Here is a 20,815-nt window from a genome sequence, read left to right on the forward strand (position 1 = left end):
TTCTGCAGCATACGCTATTCGTCGTATTAGGCATTTGACGGATGTGACACTGCTAAGCTAGTATATTTTAGTTATTTTCATAGTTTAATGTCATATGGTCTACTGCTTTGGAGATCAGCAGCAGACATTCTAACTATTTTCATTCTACAAAAAAGGGCAATTCGAGCTATCTACGGTCTAAAACAAAGAGGTTCGCTTAGAGATTTTTTCAAAAACCTAAATATTTTAAAATTGACCTCCCAATACATATTCGATAACATAATGCATGTTAGGAAAAACTTGGACTCTTTCAAAAAAGTAGGTGAATGTACTAGTAGATCACTGCGGAACAATTATAAGTTATCGTAGGGAAATCATTTCTGATTAATTGTATAAGATTTTATAATAAATTACCAAAAAGTGTTCTTGAAATGAATGATAGAAAATTCAAAAAGTATATTAAAGATGAGCTTTGTAGGAAAGAAAAAAAAACATGTGTGGCCCGAACTTGATATAATGGCCTCTTTTAAATGCTTGAGCATTTTTGACATGGTCTTGACATAATTTGTACAGTATGTAAAAAATATGTAATTTTATTTTATCTTTATTTTATTTGACGAAATATTCGGATTGACATAATTAGTTCTACATTCATTCATGTTTTTTAATGTAGACAATGTGCATTCGTCCACGATTTAGATTTAAGAGATCTATATTTGTAAATTGACTTCCGATGAAAATGCTGCAGTGTAGTTTGTTCCGCCGCTTCTTCTAATGATGACTTGATATATAATGAAATGATACCTTGTATCCAATTTTAAAAATAAATCTATTCTAAATATACTATTCTAAATTCTTTAATATATTCTTAATATATGTAGGTCAATTGATCACAACAATGTATTCTCTCGCCCACATAATCTTTTGCAATATCACGCCAGGATCTCTTTACCTGGTCCCAGCAGAGATGGCATAGTGAGACATTTGTTTCTCAAGTCAACATACTTTCGCAATACGTGGTCGTATCAGCAAAGACATTTCTCTTACATTTATAGTGTGGCGACATCGGCTTGTTCCCATTCAGTCACACCCCGATCTGTAACACTGTTACACAGTGGCACTTTGTATTCCCGAACAGTAACACTTGCGAAGGTTAAATAAAACAAGCGGAAGGATTCAAAATTTATTTTTAATATATATAAAACAACTATGTTCTTTATATTATGTAAAAATAAAAAATAAAGACAATACAATCTTGAAAACAATCAACAAAACATAGACAGCAATAAAGAATTTTAAAATATCGATGAATCTTAGGAACTAGTGTAAAAAATGTATACTAGTTTTCAATTGCGTAGACCCCTTTTTATTTTGTATTTACCTATATTGATTGTTTTAAAGACTATTAGAATAAGTTGAAATTTCATCTTTATTTAGTTCATAGATATACTTAAGTTATTTAGGTAGTTTAAGAGTTAGTTTATTTGATTTGGTTATTTTCACGCAGTATTAATTAATATTCTTTTTTTAAGCTCAATACTTTGCCTATTTTAGTTGTGAATAATTTTTATGGTAATTTGTCCAAATAAAAATTTTGACAAGTTTTAGTTGTGATTTTGCGAAGTAAGTTCTTCTTGTGTTAAATAGTCGAAATAAGTAATATAGTTTCAACATTATACACCTACTGAATACCCGTGCGAAGCCGGAACGGGTTGCTAGTTTGTTATTAATAAAGCTTTTATTTTACTTAGTGTGCATATAGCACAACAAAATATATAGTTTTAGAAATATTTAAATTATTTAAATTTATAAGAACTTTGTTACATAGTTTAACTTTAAATGGAAAGAAAATATTTACAAAAATTATACCGATAGGTAAGGTAAAAGGTAATCGATATTTCGTTTAATCTTTCGTTTGAGCAACCGATTCAACCAAGCTTGAATTTTTAAAACAATGCTACCAACTGAATGAAGAGTGGAATTGAAATCTTTCGAACAAATAGTTCGTATTGAATCCAATGTTTATCATGAAAATTTATGTCATCTCGAAATGATAATTGAAAATAGATTTGTTTTCCCAATTTTCCTATTCAGATTCAGCAGTATTTTCTTTTCCAGAGTTAATTAAGTGAAACTATCTAGAGACGCCCTCTGGCCGTATCTCAACCCAAGCTTGGCCGCCATGTCTAAACCTGAAGTTCGACTGCGTCTTTGTAATTCGTGCTGTGCTATTCTGTATTGTTTCAAAAAGACAGTGGTTTTAATTGCTAAAGAACAATGAAATTATCAGGACATGAGTTAATTGCGAACTCTAATTACTTGTGGAGTGTTTATTAGATCTGTGCAAATCGATAAGTTTGCTTTTGAAGAAGGTACTCCAACTTCTCAACATCGTATTTTTAGTTCGGCCGCCATATTGGCGTTAATATCTTTTCGTAAGTCTTTTTTCGATAATTTTTAGCTTTATAATTAGTATACTGATATAATTTTGTAATATTTTTGTTACCCGTCTACCAGGGCTTTGTTTTAACTAATAGTAGACTATGCATGACTTTGGAATTCAACGAAATTTGAATATCTTATTCGTGCCCTCCTTTGAGGCAATTTTCACCCATTTCTTTGCGCTGATGGGCGAAATATTCCGATGCTTTAATTATGGTGTCAGTGCAAAAATCATTCTCGAGTTTTTGGGTTAAATTTTGTAATGTATTAGTACAGGGATTACTTTTTATTAATATAACTCGACTAAATGCATTTTACATGAAGCCTGCATTAGGTTAACCATCATTTTTCACTTACTATGTCCGTATTCTGTTAAAATTGTTATTTTTTTGGTAAAATACAGTTTTCTCAACACTATTCAACTTTTTATTCTGTTTATAACCCACCTTACCTCTCTCTATCAACAAACATCAAAATTTGGCCCAAGGAATGTTCTAGATTTGTAATAGGCATTCTCCTTGTTCAACAAAGGTCTCCAGTTTATGTTTATTTTGGTGACTCATTGGCTTTAAAATTTCCCAGTACCTTCTTACACTTAAAGTTGCAGACACACTTAAAGTGCTGCATAACCCATGTGTATGTAGATAACATAAAATCTTAAGATCTATCATTCATGCATGGTAATTTAATACATGCCACATTTTGATGTTATAGGTATTTTGGTATCATTGCCTAAATGAAAATGAATGGTATGGATACCAAATAATTCCTTGTGTATTAGTTATACATTTCAATCACTTTGGTATAAATTATTATTACTGCAGTTTTGTTGATCAACTTTTTGCTACCTATAAATATTTGTCTACATTCATAATTACAATAGTACTCATTGTATTTCACTAAAAACCTACACAAATTTATAGCCAAGCTAGCTAATTGCCTATAATCTAGATAGAAAAGTGATGATTACCTTAATTGTGGTGTGTGCAGGTAAATAGGGGCTACTATCACTGGCTCTGGATTGGGTTTCTTGTAGTGACAGCTGAAATGTGTCCTATCACTCTTAATTCTTCTGCTCTAAAGGTCTTAAAGTAATCACATAGTTTTCACATATCTCTACATCCCCACATCTAAATAAAAATAGTCTGTGATACAATAGGTACTCTTCTCTGTCCTTTCCCTAGTTTATTTCTTTAAGAAGTTTCATTGAGCTTGATTAAAGAGTTAATTATAACAAATAAATTCTCCCTGCATTAAAAAAACAGTATGTAAAATATTAAAAAAATGTAAAACAGGAATGGGATAAAAACAGTGATTTCATTCCAATGTTTCTATTACAATGTTTTAAACAAAAGCTTTCTAAAATCTTAAATTTAATCCATTGCCACTTAAAAGAATTACCATTAAAATTTTGGCACAGAGGATCTTCTTGTTACCTTTTCCCACTTTCTACGTTGGGTTGGCACAGTATGTCAGTTTTTTCCAATTACTTCTGTCAATTGCCATCTCACTGGTTACTTCCTGTCTCCTCATAGGTACTTTATTACTTTACGCCATCCTGGATGGATGGATCTCTTTTTCCGTCTTCCCCTATTTCTTAAACCTTAACTTCCATATTTAAGGCTCTTTTAGTAACATGATCTTCCTCTTGTCATTTAGCCCATCCTGCCCCTGCTCTGTTGTTAACATCCTGGTCGATGCCTCCGTCTTTTGGCACAGAGTTCATATTCATATTCGTTCATATTGTTCATATTTTGCTTATGCAAGTATGACCACATCTCTTTCCATGCGTTTTTCCAACTCAAGTGGCTTCCAATCAGGCTTTGTCGCAACAATCATGTTCAGACACTGCTTTTTTCTGTACTTTTCATTCCTTCTACTCCTCAGTATCTTAAAGAGTGCTTCACCTTTTTTCAACAGAATAAAAGTCACACTTCATGCAGCCTCTATACTCTTATTGATATGTCTGCAGTCTATTCAGATCAGGCCCTGCGTCTGTGGATGATGCTTTACCCGTTGACATAAACAATAGGTACCTTAAAAAACGAACTTGAAGTAATATCTCTCTTCATATCTTTATTTATAATAATATTCATATTAATCAAGCTATTTTACATAGATATGTATATAACTGTATTTATTTGTGTAGTATTTTAATTATTGTATGTAGTCTGTTTATATTTATATTTTATGTATGTATGTAGTTTATTTTTATATAAAATGACATCTGTTAGGTATGGTGCCCACTCTGTTTCATGATTTTACCTTTCACTTACCCAAAGGTTGGCTGCAAGAGATTGCTTAATATAAGTCCACCTTTGCTCAACATATGTATAATGTCTGTTTCTACTACGTATGTATTTTTTTTTATGGGCAATAAAGATAATTTCTATTGTATTGTACCTACCTACAAACCAATCACTGTAAGGATAAGCCTGACGAGTCCTGTGTATATTCTCAAGACCTCCCCAGAGTATGGTCTACTTTGAGAAGGTTCTTAGTCCTGAACATTAGACATCACATTCCAATGGGCTGACTTTCTCTTCCAAACAATTCCCAGTTGCATTATTAATCTTTAAATTTAAAACCTTGGGTCCTCTTAACATAATATGTTAGTGATATTATCTGTATTATCTGGCAAGATTTTTGCAGTCTGCTCCTTCCTTACACTGAGTATGATAAAACAGGTGATATTTGAGGTGAGGTGGCTTTTAAGACTTTGTTTCAAATGTTTTGCTTAAAATAAAACAGTTAAATTATTTGTTTACACATTATGAAGGTAGTGAACGTAAGTACAACTAAAACACTGGTTTTTGAAATGGAGAAAGAAATGACAGCATGTAATATTTTGATTGGAGGAGAAAAAGTTGAGCAAGTGAAAGAGTTTGTATATCTAGGATCAAAGTTTACATCAGATGGCAAGTGTGATAGTGATATTGAAAGGAGAGTGAACGCGGGGAACATGGTAAATGGAGCTTAGCATGCCTTTATGAGCAGTCAGAAACTATCCAAAAAGGCTCGACTGGCTGTGCATAGGGATATGTTGGTCCTGACATTAATGTATGGGAGTGAAAGTTGGGTATGGCAAAAGAAGCACGAAAGCAGAATAAATGCAGTGGAAATGAGAGCGTTAAGGAGTATGATGGGTGTAAAATTGAGTGACCGGATAAGGAACAGCGTGTGCGCAAGGGAATGTTGTGATGTGAAAGAAGATGCAGTTACAGGAATAGAAAAGGGTATGTTGAAATGGTTCGGTCATGTGGAGAGGATGAATGAAAGCAGGTTGACTAAGCAGATATACAAGGAGAGTGTGGAGGGAAAGGTTGGAGTGGTAAGACCTAGATGAATGTATCTTGATCAAATTAACACATAGACTGCCATGTCAGTCACCGGTGACTGACAGGTATATAATCTTTGTATTAGCAAATCTACTATGGCAGGCTACGTGTTAAGGACGTCCTGGTAAAGGGTCAGATCAAAAGTACCCGAAACCGCCGAGCTTGCATGAAGAGAGTTATGAATGAGGATAAAGCAAAGGAAGTATGCAGAGATCGTGGCAAGTGGAAAGAGGTAGTCTCTGCCTACCCTTCCGGGAAAGAGGCGTGACTTTATGTATGTATGTGTGTATGTATTATGAAGGCAGTGATTGAAATTAAGATTTATTTACTAGTAATAATAATAATTAGTAGGTATTTGTAAACAGAAACAAAACAAAAGTTATGCAAAACATAATTTATCCCAGATATTTTAACAAATGTTCTAAATTATAAATATATAAAAGCACTGATTGATTGACACAGTCCAAATCCCAAATCATTGGGCCAAAAGATTTGACAATTGTCATTAAAGTACAGGGTGCACTAAGAAAGGATTTCCCGGAATTCCTGCAGCACGGCAAATGTGCGGGATTTTTTGTTCGAAGCGGTAACTACTTGAGTTAGCAATGTACTATACAAAAATGCTTTTTTTCTCGATGTATTAATTTGCCATGAGTGACAGTCTTGGTTTGACCCTTACTTTCCTTCATAATGACAATATAAGATTACAATAAAATAAATTACTTCTATTTCATGATTGTAATCTAATGCATTAGTTAATGTAAGGGTTATTCAATCTCAATTTATAAATTAACTCTGGTTATTTTATCAATTAACTAAGTTGCTTCACCCAAATATTCTTCATTATTAATTAAATCATTAAGTTATTAAGTAGCCAACACTTGTATATTATTTTTGTGCAACTTACTGTCTCCCATCAAAATGCAGACTACACCTTGGCTCGCTTAACATGTGCGAGTCTTTCAAAACAAGTACTTCTATAGAATTAAATTCCAATAACGAATTTTTAGTCATGCTGGAAGTGTTTACAATTAGTAATAGTGCAAAATTTTTCCCTGGTATTCTTTATCATTTCAAAAGTATCAATTCATAGAATTTTTTCTTCTTTACAGACAAGATATCTGCCACGGTTTGGAGCTCTCCACTCCACCCCTACCCTGACCTGCAAGGTAATTATATATACAAAATTAAATAGCATAGTTTTTGTCTTTTCAAAATTAAATTTTACTTATCTCTTACAGGTAGTATATTTATTAGTCCACGAATGTGATGGCTTCTTTCTAGGTGCAACAGCACCAAAACATTTTTATTATGATAGAATGGTTAAAAGTCAGAGGATATAGCTGATGCCTCTTAGTAAGAAATTGGATGAACCTCTTGTTACAGTTGAGGTGAGAGTATTTTTTATGATCTCCACATAATAGGTGTCGTTTCAAAAATTTTACTACAGCGGTGGATTAATTTTGGCAGGTAGATTGCTGACTCCAGCACAATGCAGCAGGCGGTGGATCCCCTTGCTACGACTAGCACGGTAATAACCTTGATAACTTTTCCATACTAAAATAAATCTCAACGTAATCTTCAAGTTAGTATAAAATTTGGCATTTATTGAACCAGGTAATTTTGATCTTGTCCTTTCTTATGATGATTGACGCAAGCAACAAAGTAATATGACAAATGAATCTAAAGAATTATTTCGTAGTTAATATGCCAAAGAAAAACAAATTCTCATTATGGTCTTTAAGAAGTATATTTGGATTTCGTAAGACATAAAGAAGTTTAGTAAAGTATTAAAAGGAGGAGAGGAAACAATTGAGGAGGAAACCAGTCCTGGTTGCAGTCCTTGGTGATTACTCTAAAGTCCGCCAATGACCACGATTCTGGTTTCTGCACGAAGCGGCTCCCGTCTGATTTTCGCAAATGCAGGCGAACAACCATAATGGATCATTCATCATTAGTTAAGGCTGTGATGTTTGGTATTCACTTAAGAAATATTTCTCTCAACAGCCAACTGCGGAGCCAGTCAATGGCGCGCCTGCGGAGGAAACTCCGCGGCGGCAGGGGCGCATGACTAACCAGCTACAGTTTCTACAAAAAAATGTCATGAAGGCCGTGTGGAAGCACAAACTAGCATGGCCTTTCCATCAACCTGTGGACGCAAAAAAATTAAACCTACCAGTAAGTATCAACAGTATTTCAGCAGGAAATAAATTAACAATAAAAATAAGATATATTAATATTCATTAATTTTTTAGGATTATCACAAAATTATAAAGAAACCTATGGATCTTGGAACTATCAAAAAGCGGCTCGAGTCAAACTATTACTACTCTGCACAGGAATGCATCCAGGATTTCAACACCATGTTTACTAACTGTTATGTGTACAATAAACCTGGAGAAGATGTGGTCATCATGGCACAAACTCTAGAGAAGCTATTTCTCAACAGGGTAATTATTCTTTATTTTTACATTTAGTCAGTTATCTCTTCCCTAGCTAGACATGTAGATGATGTTATGAAAATATATTGTCTTGCAGTATGGAAAATATTATTTAAATGCTGTTCCCGTAACTGTTATCTTGATCTAGAATACACAATACATTGTTGGAACAAATGATATTTTAAGCTTTTCATTGTTGCTAAAATTGACACTTGTCCCCTTGGTATTTTTACACATCAGTGGTTGGTGTTACAAATTAGCCGCAAACTGCCAGCAATGTAATGATATGGTATCTGTTAATTTCGATGTAAAACCAAACAATGGTAATTTTCGCCTTTGGAGGCTTCATAACCTGAACACTTTAAATTTAAGTGGAGATATGTAGTTAAATCTGTTTAGTTCCGGAAGTGCCATATGTTACATCTTTTAAAAAAATCCTTTTTGATTTTGCTGACCAAAGCTTTGAAAATTCTAGTAAAGTTCTCTTTCAATCATCACCTCATTTGTTTCATTAATAAATATCAGATAGCTCAAATGGACAAAGAGGAGAAGGAGATAGAGCCTCCATCGAAAGGTGGTAAAGGTGGTGGTGCCAAAAAGCGGGTAAGCGGTCCGCCGGCGACCCCCGGCGGCACCACGCCCGGGACCGGCGCGGCCGTGCGGCCTCCTGTGAAGGCGGCGGCCGGCATGCTGCCCGCCATGTTCCCCGCCGCGCCCGCCGCCACCAGCGCGCCGCCCGCCGCCACCACGCCGCCCGCCACGCACACCGGCTTACCGCAGCAGGTGAGCCTTGTTACTGTTTGAAGAACTTCGATCTTATGGGAGGATATATTTGCTGTATGTATATTTTCTTATAAAATAGATAGAGAGCAAAATACTTTTTCAGTAGCATAAGAGCAGCTCCTGTAGAGCTGGAGGATCAACTTTGAGAAAACAAACTTTAATTTGTTTACAGCATTACCACTTTCTAAGTAACATCGATGAACTTGGGCAGAAGCCTAATTTTGTTATTGCGCGAAAATATTTCAATCTATCAACATATCAGAGCGTGCTATATGAACCCGCGAACTGAATGTCAGTTATTAAGAGCGAGATAGCAGGAGACATTTAAGTTTAATGAAATTGTCGTTATTTTATTGAAATCATTCAATTTGATTCAGCTAAAGGTTGCCCTATTCTGTGCAATCGAATATTACCAATGGGACTTATAAAAGTGGTATTATTGTAATACTACATTGTCAAAATGATTCTAAAGTTTTGTATGCTAAAGGGACAAAATGGATTGCCACTGTACTACAATAACTAAGAATAATCTACCTTATTGATTATTATGTGATTTAGAATGTCATAAAATACATTGTTTCAGGTGACGACGCAACCTTCGAGTTTCCATGTGACGCAACCCACTACACCTGTTACATCCATTCCTACTGTCGCTCTATCACAAACTCAGCCAGCTAAGGTAGGCATATTTTTATCACTGGCACACAAAATATGCAATTTTGGAGTATGGCTTTTGTATTGCCATGATCATGATCATGCTATTCCTTTTTTATAGGTGAAAAAGGGAGTAAAGAGAAAAGCTGATACAACCACACCCATGGGAAGTTCCTTTGAAGGTGGCTATACGACGCCTACGATCGACCAGCAAAGTGGCCCTAAACCCGCAAAAATATCCACACGACGGGAAAGTGGGAGACAGAAAAAGGTATATATACATATATTCCGTTAAATTTCAAATACGTTTTTTTTCAACAATTGTTGTAGTAGATATTAGTATATATATTTATATATATTATATAGTATTTTTTGTACTTTTATGTACAAGTGATAAAATTTCGTTTTCTTTCAGACAAGTAGAACAGGAGAAGATAATTTCAAAGGTGGATTGTCACCCGGTGTGGGTGGCGCAGGCGCGTCGCACCATTCAGTTATGACCCCACAGTTAGCTAAAAACAAAGAGAAATTATCTGATGCCTTGAAGAGTTGTAACGAAATATTGAAAGAATTATTCTCAAAGAAACATTCGGTATGTACACTTATTCCATAATTTGTTTGTATTCTTAATCATGTCCTAATTTACATAAGTATACTAATTCTTCACTACATTTGCAGGGCTATGCTTGGCCGTTTTATAAGCCAGTAGATGCAGAATTACTTGGACTTCATGATTATTTTGATATTATAAAGAAACCTATGGATCTTGGTACTGTGAAACAAAAAATGGATAATAGAGCATATAAAACGGCCGCCGAATTCGCCGCTGATGTACGCTTAATATTCACAAATTGTTATAAGTATAACCCACCAGATCATGATGTTGTAGCAATGGCTCGGAAACTACAGGATGTGTTTGAAATGAGGTAAGTGGCATTAACATTATAATTATTTAGTAAATTTTTCAGGTTTTTTTGTTTATATATCTAATTTTACCCCTTTTCTCTAGGTATGCTAAAATACCGGATGAGCCCATTCATGTTGGTGTAACGCACATAGACAAGGGTAGTTCGGCATCGAGTTCAGAATCCGGCTCAGAATCTGATTCGGAATCTGATGACTCTGAAGAGGAAAGAAATAATAAAGTCAAACTTCTCGAGAAGGAACTTCTGGCCTTACAAGAAAAGATGAGGAAACTTGTCGAAGAGTCGAATACAAAGAAGAAGGCGAAAAAGAAAATGAAGGAGAAAACAAAGAAACAAATCACAAACAGCACAATACCTAAGGCGAACACGGTGGCCGCTTATGGAGGAAAGACGAACAATATTGCGGACAATTTGGCGACGCCGCCGGCGCGGGGCAAGACGGGGCGGTCGCGGGGGGCGGGCGGAGCCGGCGCGGGAGCGGGCGGCGCGGGCGGCGCGGCGGGCGGGGCGCCGGGCCGCGCGCCCGGCCCGGCGCGCGCCGGCCTCGGCAAGAAGAAGGGCGCCGCGCCCGCGCCCGCGCCCGCGCCGCACGTGTTGCCGCACCACGACTCCGAGGACGAGGATGTCGCTAAGCCCATGTCTTATGATGAGAAGCGGCAGCTGTCTCTCGATATTAACAAACTGCCGGGTTAGTACCTTTGCTTGCTGTTTAAAACCGCCTGCCCGTAACGCCTGGTTTTCATGTTGGCAAACAAAAGTTTCCTGTTTTCAAAAATGCAGACCCGGCTTGTTTTATACATACCAGTGTATTGTTACAAGTTTGACAAATTACACAAATTGTGTATTATCTCTTGGTCTTTATTGAAGATATAATTTTATATGTTGTGAAAAGAGAGTTAAATAAATGTGCATTATTTAATGTTCTCAGGTGACAAGCTTGGCAAAGTAGTCCACATAATCCAGAGTAGAGAACCTTCCCTTCGGGATTCTAATCCAGACGAAATTGAAATTGATTTTGAAACATTAAAACCTTCAACACTAAGAGAATTAGAAAATTATGTAGCATCATGCCTACGCAAAAAGACACGTAAGTTACCATATAATGTATTATCAACTATGGCTGAAAGAGATATATTAAAAATGAAATATGTATTAAATTTATTTTCCTCTTTTCAGACCGTAAAATGTCGGGCAAATCTAAAGATGAACAAATGGCAGAGAAAAAGCAAGAATTAGAAAAACGGTTACAAGATGTTTCTGGGCAGCTGGGCACAAACAAAAAGCAACAACAGAAAAAAGGTGAGTTATGTTTTGGAGAATTAAACTTATAAAATTGTTTCTAGTAAAAACCTTGATAAAAACCTTAAAAGAAACAAAAAAAAAAAAAATGTAAAATCAATTCAGTGAATACTGCTGTGCGATGATAATGTGTCTTTCACCTCATCCTTTCAAATACAGTATTTCGAGATATCTTTTCGTTAGTGATAGATTTGACTAAATGATGTGTTGTTTAACAGATGGCAAGGACGGCCTAGGCGGCGGCATGTCGTCGTCGTCGAGCTCCTCCGACTCCTCCAACTCGTCGTCCAGCACCGACACCAGCTCCTCCGACAGCAGTGACAGCGAAGCAGGTTAGACCTCGGCAAACTTACTAACGCGAATAAAGGACGTCACGCCGCCGCTTACGGCACCGCACATACTGTAAATGATTAGTCCCTCGGTACATGGCGCGATGCAAGTATTTTTACATGCACGGGTCCTCGTCTCTAATCTGCACTTCCAATCTAATATCGATAAAGTTTTTCTCAGATACGGGTAATGATATTATATCATTAGACTTTTATAGAGCGTCGGTCGTTTCGGTACTTATATTGTGTTGTGTACAAAGGGCCTTATTATCATATTCAAATGTGCATTTATAGTAAGAGTAATTTTCAATCCTTACTAAAATGCTTCTGATCAATCAATAGATCGTTATCGTTTTTAATATAGGGAACTTTAAGTGAAAGGTTTTCATACTTTGCCAGTATTTTTTATGTATGATGTCAGTGGTATTTGTTTTTAAAATATCATGTATTTGAAATGCTCTTATGCCGCAGGTGAATCGTTTAATAATGCCTATCTAGTCTGAAAAAAATGTCAGAGGAATGAATGAAAAGACTACAGCGTCTCCATATTGTCTGATAAAAATGAGAGATGTTATATGAAGGTATTGATGTAATTTAATTATTAGGTCGATTTTAATATTAAATGTTTACCGTCCGATCCCAAGGAGAGGAGTTATATTTTATATTTTTATTTATTTAGACGTCTTGTCAAGACAGGGAGCTATGTTTAATATTAATTTATGATTCAAGCTCTATTTTATATTCGCAGTTGTTTTATTATATTTATGTTTTTACGGTATGCTATGCATTGCGCAATTTTGCTTTAGGGTGATATTGCGAAGAGAGAACGCGGCTACATTCATGCGGATTGAAATAAAATTGAATGTGAGAGTGAAACAGACGATACGAAATTGTCCGATAAGTACTAGGAACGCGAATGTAGTATATAAAGTGCAGCGAGCTGGCGCCTTTGCATGGGGGAGGTGACTGCCTCTAAAGATCGTAAAGTAACAATAAAAACGATCAAAGCCTCCTCGTATGAATTTGCATTTGCCTTCCTCATTCATTGTTATGTAGTGTGGATGGTACAGTGTGAGAATGTTCTGTATTTGATTTCACTGTGATATGAAGGGGGACACGACCCAACAGTCCCTATTCAGTTTTAACCTTTGAATCCAAAGTCTGTAATGTATAAAAATTGGTAATGGCACAGTGTAGTTGTCGGGAAGGAAGAGAAGCCAGCTTTGACGTTCGCTGATATTTTTTAACTGGTGCCGGTAAGAAATATTTTTTATTTGGTTTGCTTCATAAACCAATAAGAAATACCTTTTCATATTAATATTTTTAACTATATCATGTCCTCGAATGCGACGTTATTTCATTTGCATCCTTAAAAATCTAAACAATATCTTGTTATAATTATTATTGGAACTTCAGATCTCATGGTACTAATCGCTTTTGAGTGTGAAATCGAAACAAAGAATAATATCCGACGGATCTGTCGATGCTAGTCGCCGCGATATAGATGAGATGTAGTGCGGGTACGTCCAGCTCGCTCGGGCGCACCGGCGGCGGAGAGGAGCGGCTCGCGGCGGCGCGGACGCGGCACTGCATTATATTGCAAACAATTGTGTAAGGACGGATACCAACTGCAAGCAAACATATCAGCCCCTTGTTGGAATCTCTGCTCTCACGCGGATCTGATCTTGTGACATGTTGTAGTTAAAAATCTTATTACTTGAAAAGGTATGGTTATATTGGTTTGACTCTTGGTACTCTACTTTGCTTGCCCCCACGAACGTGCGTATGATCAAAATTGTTTGTAAAATGACACTATCTTAAAACGAAAGCTGGCCTCCTTCCTTCACAAATTGTTTGCAACCTTGTTATTGTTTACTCAATAATGTCGTGGTGTATTACAAATACTTACTCTATTTTAAATTTTAATGTACACTTCTTAAATGTAAATCGAATACACATGTCGTAGGCGCTATAGCCTCTTTGATGTGAATTGAGAGACTGTTACAATAAAATGTAAAAAGGTAGTTCGTATGACAGTTGTAATACAGATAATCTTTACAGTGAATCACTCGAGTTACTTAATTTTGTATTCCTAAAAAGGACGGAGGATTCTTGTGCCCTACAAGCTTGTACTTGATACTTTTAAATTTATCAAATCAACGAGAATGAAATAAATGAACTCGTTAGACTGTAATCATTAAAACTGTTACTTCAATTTTAGATGATTTGAAGGTATTAAAATTTTATGTTGAAAATATGATGTACCACCATTTTAGTGTCAAAATTATGCATCTAGCTATAAGTTTATCGAGGTTGATAGAATTGATTTCGCATTGAGATTTAAGTGCAAACAGTAAAAGTCATTTGTACAAACAAATGATTTTAATTCTAGATTTGTGGCCTAAATGTTTTTTTTATAATATATATTTAGAGATATTGACAGATTTTATTGGCACAATGTTTCAATGTAAAGATGGCTCTTTTATATTTAACGTCAACGTAATTCGTAACGTAATTCGCTTGAACAATATAAATTTTTCACATTGGATTGCTTAGATCAATTTGTGCTAGAGTAGGGCAATTTTTTGTTCAATGTTTGGAATTTGGACAATTTTACATTCCTCATATTTATTTTGTCCACCTGAACCGGAATGTCATAAGTTTTTATTAAATTTTGTCAAGTACAATTTTATGATTGCTTCGAGAGATCTTGTTGTAAGTTAGATTTAGTGATGTAATTATTTTATATTAGAGTTCCTTATATCCCGAATGGGCTAGGAAATAAAGTGAACAAATGTGTCTATTGTATACTTTAGATTTTGCCAAGAAAGTAATAGAGTTTGTAAATTATCAAGTAAATAAGTTCGACCACTTTAATTTACTTACTCGAAATAACGTGTATAGTTACTGGTGAAAATACTTTTAAAATTCGTTAAATACGCTACATATGGTACAATTATTTTAGTGTAACATTTATTTGTATAAATAACCGAGTTGCAAGTTTGTAAACAGAAACACCATGTTTATTAAATTTTATATAAGATTTATTTAATCAACTCATGACTTAATTGATTAGGCAGTAAGAGTGAGTGGAAATAAACAGTGTATATATATTTCAGTATAAAACAGAAAGATAAGTAAATCTTTTAAGTAATTTATTTTGAATTTTATTTATATTGCCCTGAGATCTGAAGTTATACAAACATAATTTATATTACTATGTAATGAACTGTTAAAAGCATGATGTTTAATTTTGCTTATTATATAAATAAGTTATCAAAATGTATATTGTATAATTTACAAATGGTATACAATTTTAAAATCGAATTGGGTTTTAAATGATATAAACGCGTGGAAAAGCACCATTGTTTACGTAATATCAGTGAACGTCAAATTTCTTACGTTGATTTTTTGTTGAGTTGTGGCGATAGAGTTCATTTCTCGCGCGATGATGGCACGCAAGTTAAGTATGATTATAAGAATATTCCGTTTCTTGCTATATTTTTGTAAAATGTCGTTTTAAATCAACATCCCGTTTATTTTCAGGCACAGGTTCCGGAAGGACTCCCAAAAAGAAAGCCAAGAAGCAGCCGGCTCATCCACCACAAATAGTAAATATCTCCTCATGACATCTTTTCTTTTATTCGGAATCGTAGATGATGCGTCATCTTCCCCGTAAACTTTTCAGAAGGCCCTGCCTCCGGCCGCGCCCGCGCCTGCAGCGCTCCCTGCGCCGGCGGCGTGCAGCGAGCCCGCGGCCGGCGCCAAGCCCGAGCCCGCGGCCGGCGCCGCGCCCGAGCCGGCGCCGGCCGCCGCGCCGCCGCCCGCCCAGGACGTGCCCGACTCCTCCATCCCGCCCGCCGCCGAGGAGCGGAAACCTACGCCCGAGGTGGAACCCCGCAACGGACTGGACAAAGTCGACACCTCTCACTATATTGACCCTATCGAGCGCTCTCTGGCCAGCCTCGAGAGGAGTTTGAACGCGGATGTGCCGATGGACGTGAGTGTAGGGGTATCCGAGTCCTCTTTGCGTTTGGAAGAAGACTTTTCTTTACCTAAAACGCAGATGATGCCCGACGCTGCTCATCAAAATCTTATGGCCCAGCTGGGCGGTTTGACCGACATCCCTCATGTGCCCGAACCAATCAAGAATGAAATGTACGCTCCTCCGCCTCAAAACGGTTTTATTGAAAAAAATATGCATCACGAGCGAGAAATGTTGCGACCCGATGTAAATACTACTATGTCCGGTATGACTCCTGTCGTACCTGTGTCGTCTATTTTTGATCCTGTGCCGACCGCTCCTCATAGTGTTATTGCTCAGTCGCACCATAATATACCTGGTGCACCGAGTTTATTAACGCCAGCAATTAAAAAGGAGGATATTAAACCTTTGTTGACTCCTAAACCTATTGAAGATCTCATGGGGGTACCTAATATGGGTCAAAATAACATATCCGATAGAGCTAAATATGAAATGGAAAAGAAGATAGAAGATGCGAAGAATTCAAATTTTGCCCAAGCTTTCAAATTGAAACAGGAGCAAAATTTGAAGAATGCTAGTTCTTGGTCATCACTGGCGCAAGCTGGAAGTCCACAGAGTATACCTAACATGAATACAAATAACCAAATTAAACAGAAGCCTGTTATGGACAGTTTTCAAGTAAGTTTATAACCATTTATTGAACATTACATTCAAATTATTTTCATTAACGTTGCTGTATTATTATTCACATTATACTTTTAGTAACACTCGCCGATAATAAGCAGAAGCAGATTTATGTCTAATAAACCACAACTTATATCACTTTAAATATATAGACCTCACAAAAATTCACTTATCACACTAAAAAATTTGTGCCAGAATATAGAGTTTGTATAAGGGTGAAGCGTGATATGTCGTCCGAGAGTTTTATATATTGTTTTGGTATAATTTTTTTAAGGCATTCAAAAAACAAGCTAGAGAAAAAATTGATCGTCAGAGAGCACTGATTGAACAGCAGGAATTAAGAAAGAAAGAACAAGCTGAAAGAGAAAGACAACGCCAAGAGACAGAAAGGCGGCATCCAGACGAAGATAAAATGAGGTGAGCTACATAATATTACTTTTAAAGGGGCTCAATCAAACTCAACCCAACTCTCAGATTGAGTAATCAAATGAAATCTCTGTTTTCACATTTACACTCTCTGCCCTTATGCTTCGTCGCCGGGTACCGCTTTCCGACATTTCTCTTTACACTTAGTCCGGTCTCCGACTTCTTCAGTTTTAAGACCGCATATTGATACGCATATCATCTTTTGCAATGTCAAGCCGGGATTTCTGTGGCCTGGTTTTACCAGGGCCCGGTGGAGGCAGCATAGGCGGCTTTCCTGATTTTTTTTCTGCTATGTCTCAGCCATGTACGCTGATGCTGATAGTATACTGAATATACACGATAAGGGCCAGTTGTGTCTAATAAGTAAGCAAAAGTGACCCAGCTTGCCAACCTATCTATATTGTGCCATATGTGTGTAAAATAGGATAGCGGTTACCAGTGTTTTGTGAGCTGTTCAGGGTTAGAAAGGAACTTTTATTAATATCGTTTACTAGAGACTGATGATAGGGAACTGCCGTTTAATCTACAAATGTTTTGAGTAGGATGGTGGTGGGCGCGGGCGCTCGCAAGGCGGAGAGCGCGGAGGTGGCGTCGCCGAGCGTGTCGCCGGTGGCGCGCGCGTCGCCGCCGGCCGCCGCCGCCGCCGCCGCCGCGCCCGACAAGCCCGCCGCCAGCGAGCGCGAGCGGCTGCGGCAGCGAGAGCAGGAGCGTCGGCGACGCGAAGCCGTATGTTACTTATTTTATCATGTTTAAGTGGCCATAACCGATGCCAAATTTATTTGCACCTGACATTGCTTTCGCCTGCAATCTAATGTCAGCCGGGACCGACGGCTTATCGTTCCTTCCAAAGTGCGGAATTTACCTGGTTAACTAGGAATCCTTCCCAGGGAACATTGTTGTTAGTTTTAACCACCAACGAAAAAACGATGGAATGCCTGCGATGAATAGACGTCTGTGGTATCATAACTTTTAAATTGGGGCTAGTGAGACTACAGTAGCTGTAATTTTTACAGAACTTCCAGGGTACTTGCATTATTATGGATGCGAACAAGTCTAATGTCACTGGCTAAATATTACAAGTCGATTACAAGAAGTAGACGTCACGTCTATATCCCTTGCGGTGTAGAGACAGAGCCAACAGTCTTGAAAAGACGGAATGGCCACATTCAGCTATTTGGCTTACTGATAGAATTGAGATTCAAATAGTGACAGGTTGCTAACCCATCGCCTAAAAAAGAATCCCAAGTGTGTAAGGCTATCCTTTAGTAGCCTTTTACGACATCCATGTGAAAGAGATGGAGTGGTCCTATTCTTTTTTGTATTGGTGCCGGGAACCACACGGCACTTCCTGGTAATAAGTTCTACGTGCCGAGAGGATAGAAATATAAATTTATGTGTAATTAAATAAAATATCTATTAGCATTTCAACTATTAATTTTGTAACTTTTAAGTAGTGGAACTTAAATTCCTTTTGCTTATTTATGAATCAATATCGTTTCAGATGGCAGGACAGATAGACATGAATCTTCAGAGTGATTTGATGGCCGCGTTTGAAGAATCGTTGTAGTGTGTTTAAAAACGAATAAGTAAATGTACATAAAATATATAAATATAAATAAAGCAATGCAATCTGTAAGGTGATAATGTGACACCAAAGTGATTTGTGATCGTTTGTGTGTGAAACGTTGACTAACATGTGGTTAAGTGCTGTGAATAGATTACTTACTTTAAATTAACTGTTGTACCATCATTTTGACTGTGGTCGTGCTGCGGGCCTTTATAGGGGGTTGCATTTTAAATATTGTGTACTATAGTAAGATTGTATGTAAGTTCTTAAAGTAAACAACTCTCTTTACATTTGTAAGTCTATATTTATATTTCGTTCTAGAAGCATCTCCTACCTTCCATTATTGTTTTATAGAATAAACTAATGACTAAAGTATGGTAGTGATTGAACATTAAATGAAATCAAAAAAGGTTTATTTTATGCAATTGATTAAAATAGACAATCAACTAAACCATGAATTTGTTGTTGACGGCGTATTTTCTCACTGAATGTCACGCAACATGAAGTCACTTTTTGTATTTATATGTTATGCTGTACTATCAAATGTTGCACAGTCCAGCATACAGTGGGAAAGAACGTAGACTATTATGTATTTATTAGTAAATGGAAATTCTGTTACGTATTCGATTTTCGATAAATATTGCTTAATGTTAGTAGATTTTTTATCAGTCTGTCGTTTGAAAACAGATCAAATGTCATACATTTGGTTTGAAATATATTTATTTTACATTGGAAAATGTCTTTTATGTTTGTAGATAGATCCAGTGGTAAAATGTAGATCAGGTGATCCAATTTTTACACTCCTGTAATAAAGTATGATGAACCATAGATTATAATATGAACCCAAAACAAGAATATTGTATGTTGTTAAGCAAATTTTAATTTCAGTCACTTACTCCTCAAAATCAAATGTAGATATGAAGTAAAATATATTGACATTCCATATTGTATTATGTTGTTTAAATTAATGATCATCAAAAACTACATGAATGAGAATAAAGGTACAGTGGACCCCCGATAATCCGGCCCCTGTCTAATCCGGCGCTCCCTGTAGACCGACATGTCTTTAAATATGTATAACATATTTGACAATCTTCGCTAATGCAGATTTAAACACAACCCTACTACCTAATTAGAATTACTAGAATTTCTCTTTAAGTTTTATTTTTATTTTTCTTGATGTACTTACATAAATAAATAAATAAACAGGTTACAACTTGTACGCGCCACCGCTGTTGTGCTCGCGTAAGCATTGTTTTACTCAGTTTAAATCTAGAATCTTATCATTGGTAATTTGTCGGATTACAAGTTAGTCTTATGTAAAAAAATCCGGACTATAGGGGGTTTTAGGCAGTGCTCTATAATCCGACAAATTCGATAGTTCGACAATGCCCTGCATGTTTGTCGTTTTACCGGAGGTCCACTGTAATATTATTATTACGCAATGCTGGAGTACAGCGTTGTTCGAAAAATAATAAATTTACTAAAGGTGTGCGTATACGCTTAATTACTATTATCTAAATACTATCATAATTGATAAAACAGAAATTTGAATTTATGAAATAGGAAACAATGAATTAGATACAAAGTGAACGTATACACAAGGATATACTTGACCAATTATTGAAGTCTTTAAAAAGTGGTATAAATTTAATAGGGTAAGTAAGCCCCCGCAGCAGGTTAGTCCCCTCTTTTATAGGTGCTGAAAATGTGAACCTTTTTGTTTGCTTTATGTGTACTTATCTTACTTATTATAAAATCGTATTTATTTTCAAAAAAAGGTTATCTCTCGTTCATCTTTGCATGTTCCCCAGTTGCATTTCTTCGCTTCAATTGTTCCGGGTTTTGAAATTCTGTTTGAAACACCCTGACTAGGGCGATCCTTTTACAACGTGAAGTCGATATATGTACAGTAGGTCACTTGTAACCATGACAACTACAAAATTTCTAGCTTTCGTACTC

General features: G+C 36.4%; 1 protein-coding gene across 4 annotated transcripts; it reads left to right on the plus strand.

The window, feature by feature from the left end:
* Positions 1 to 1,908: 1,908 nt before the first annotated feature.
* LOC106138649 (bromodomain-containing protein 3) lies at positions 1,909 to 19,794 on the plus strand. 4 transcript variants are annotated; one of them, XM_060953613.1, is made up of 21 exons: positions 1,909 to 1,981; positions 2,098 to 2,414; positions 6,872 to 6,928; positions 7,001 to 7,150; positions 7,234 to 7,290; positions 7,767 to 7,937; positions 8,015 to 8,209; positions 8,726 to 8,983; positions 9,567 to 9,662; positions 9,759 to 9,908; positions 10,053 to 10,229; positions 10,316 to 10,563; positions 10,647 to 11,251; positions 11,492 to 11,650; positions 11,740 to 11,862; positions 12,081 to 12,194; positions 15,738 to 15,802; positions 15,880 to 16,854; positions 17,135 to 17,277; positions 17,829 to 18,012; positions 18,788 to 19,794. In XM_060953613.1, the coding sequence occupies exons 4-21, from the start codon at positions 7,106 to 7,108 to the stop codon at positions 18,851 to 18,853; spliced, it is 3,831 nt and encodes a 1,276-aa protein (XP_060809596.1). In that variant the 5' UTR covers positions 1,909 to 1,981; positions 2,098 to 2,414; positions 6,872 to 6,928; positions 7,001 to 7,105; the 3' UTR covers positions 18,854 to 19,794. The 4 variants fall into 4 exon arrangements, with proteins under 4 accessions (XP_060809596.1, XP_060809601.1, XP_060809591.1 ...); XM_060953618.1 differs by having other exon boundaries at positions 1,936 to 2,414; positions 7,230 to 7,290; XM_060953608.1 differs by having other exon boundaries at positions 1,936 to 2,414.
* The last annotated feature ends 1,021 nt before the right edge of the window (positions 19,795 to 20,815 follow it).

The sequence above is a fragment of the Amyelois transitella genome, chromosome 4, assembly GCF_032362555.1.
Source record: "Amyelois transitella isolate CPQ chromosome 4, ilAmyTran1.1, whole genome shotgun sequence".
Lineage (NCBI taxonomy): Eukaryota > Metazoa > Arthropoda > Insecta > Lepidoptera > Pyralidae > Amyelois > Amyelois transitella.

Excerpts from the sequence above, each read along its gene's own strand:
- LOC106138649 (XM_060953613.1), top strand. The coding sequence starts at position 7,106 with ATGCCTCTTAGTAAGAAATTGGATGAACCTCTTGTTACAGTTGAG. Across the intron at positions 7,291-7,766 it reads CCCTTGCTACGACTAGCACG|CCAACTGCGGAGCCAGTCAA; the intron begins GTAATAACCTTG and ends TTCTCTCAACAG. Across the intron at positions 18,013-18,787 it reads AGCGTCGGCGACGCGAAGCC|ATGGCAGGACAGATAGACAT; the intron begins GTATGTTACTTA and ends ATATCGTTTCAG.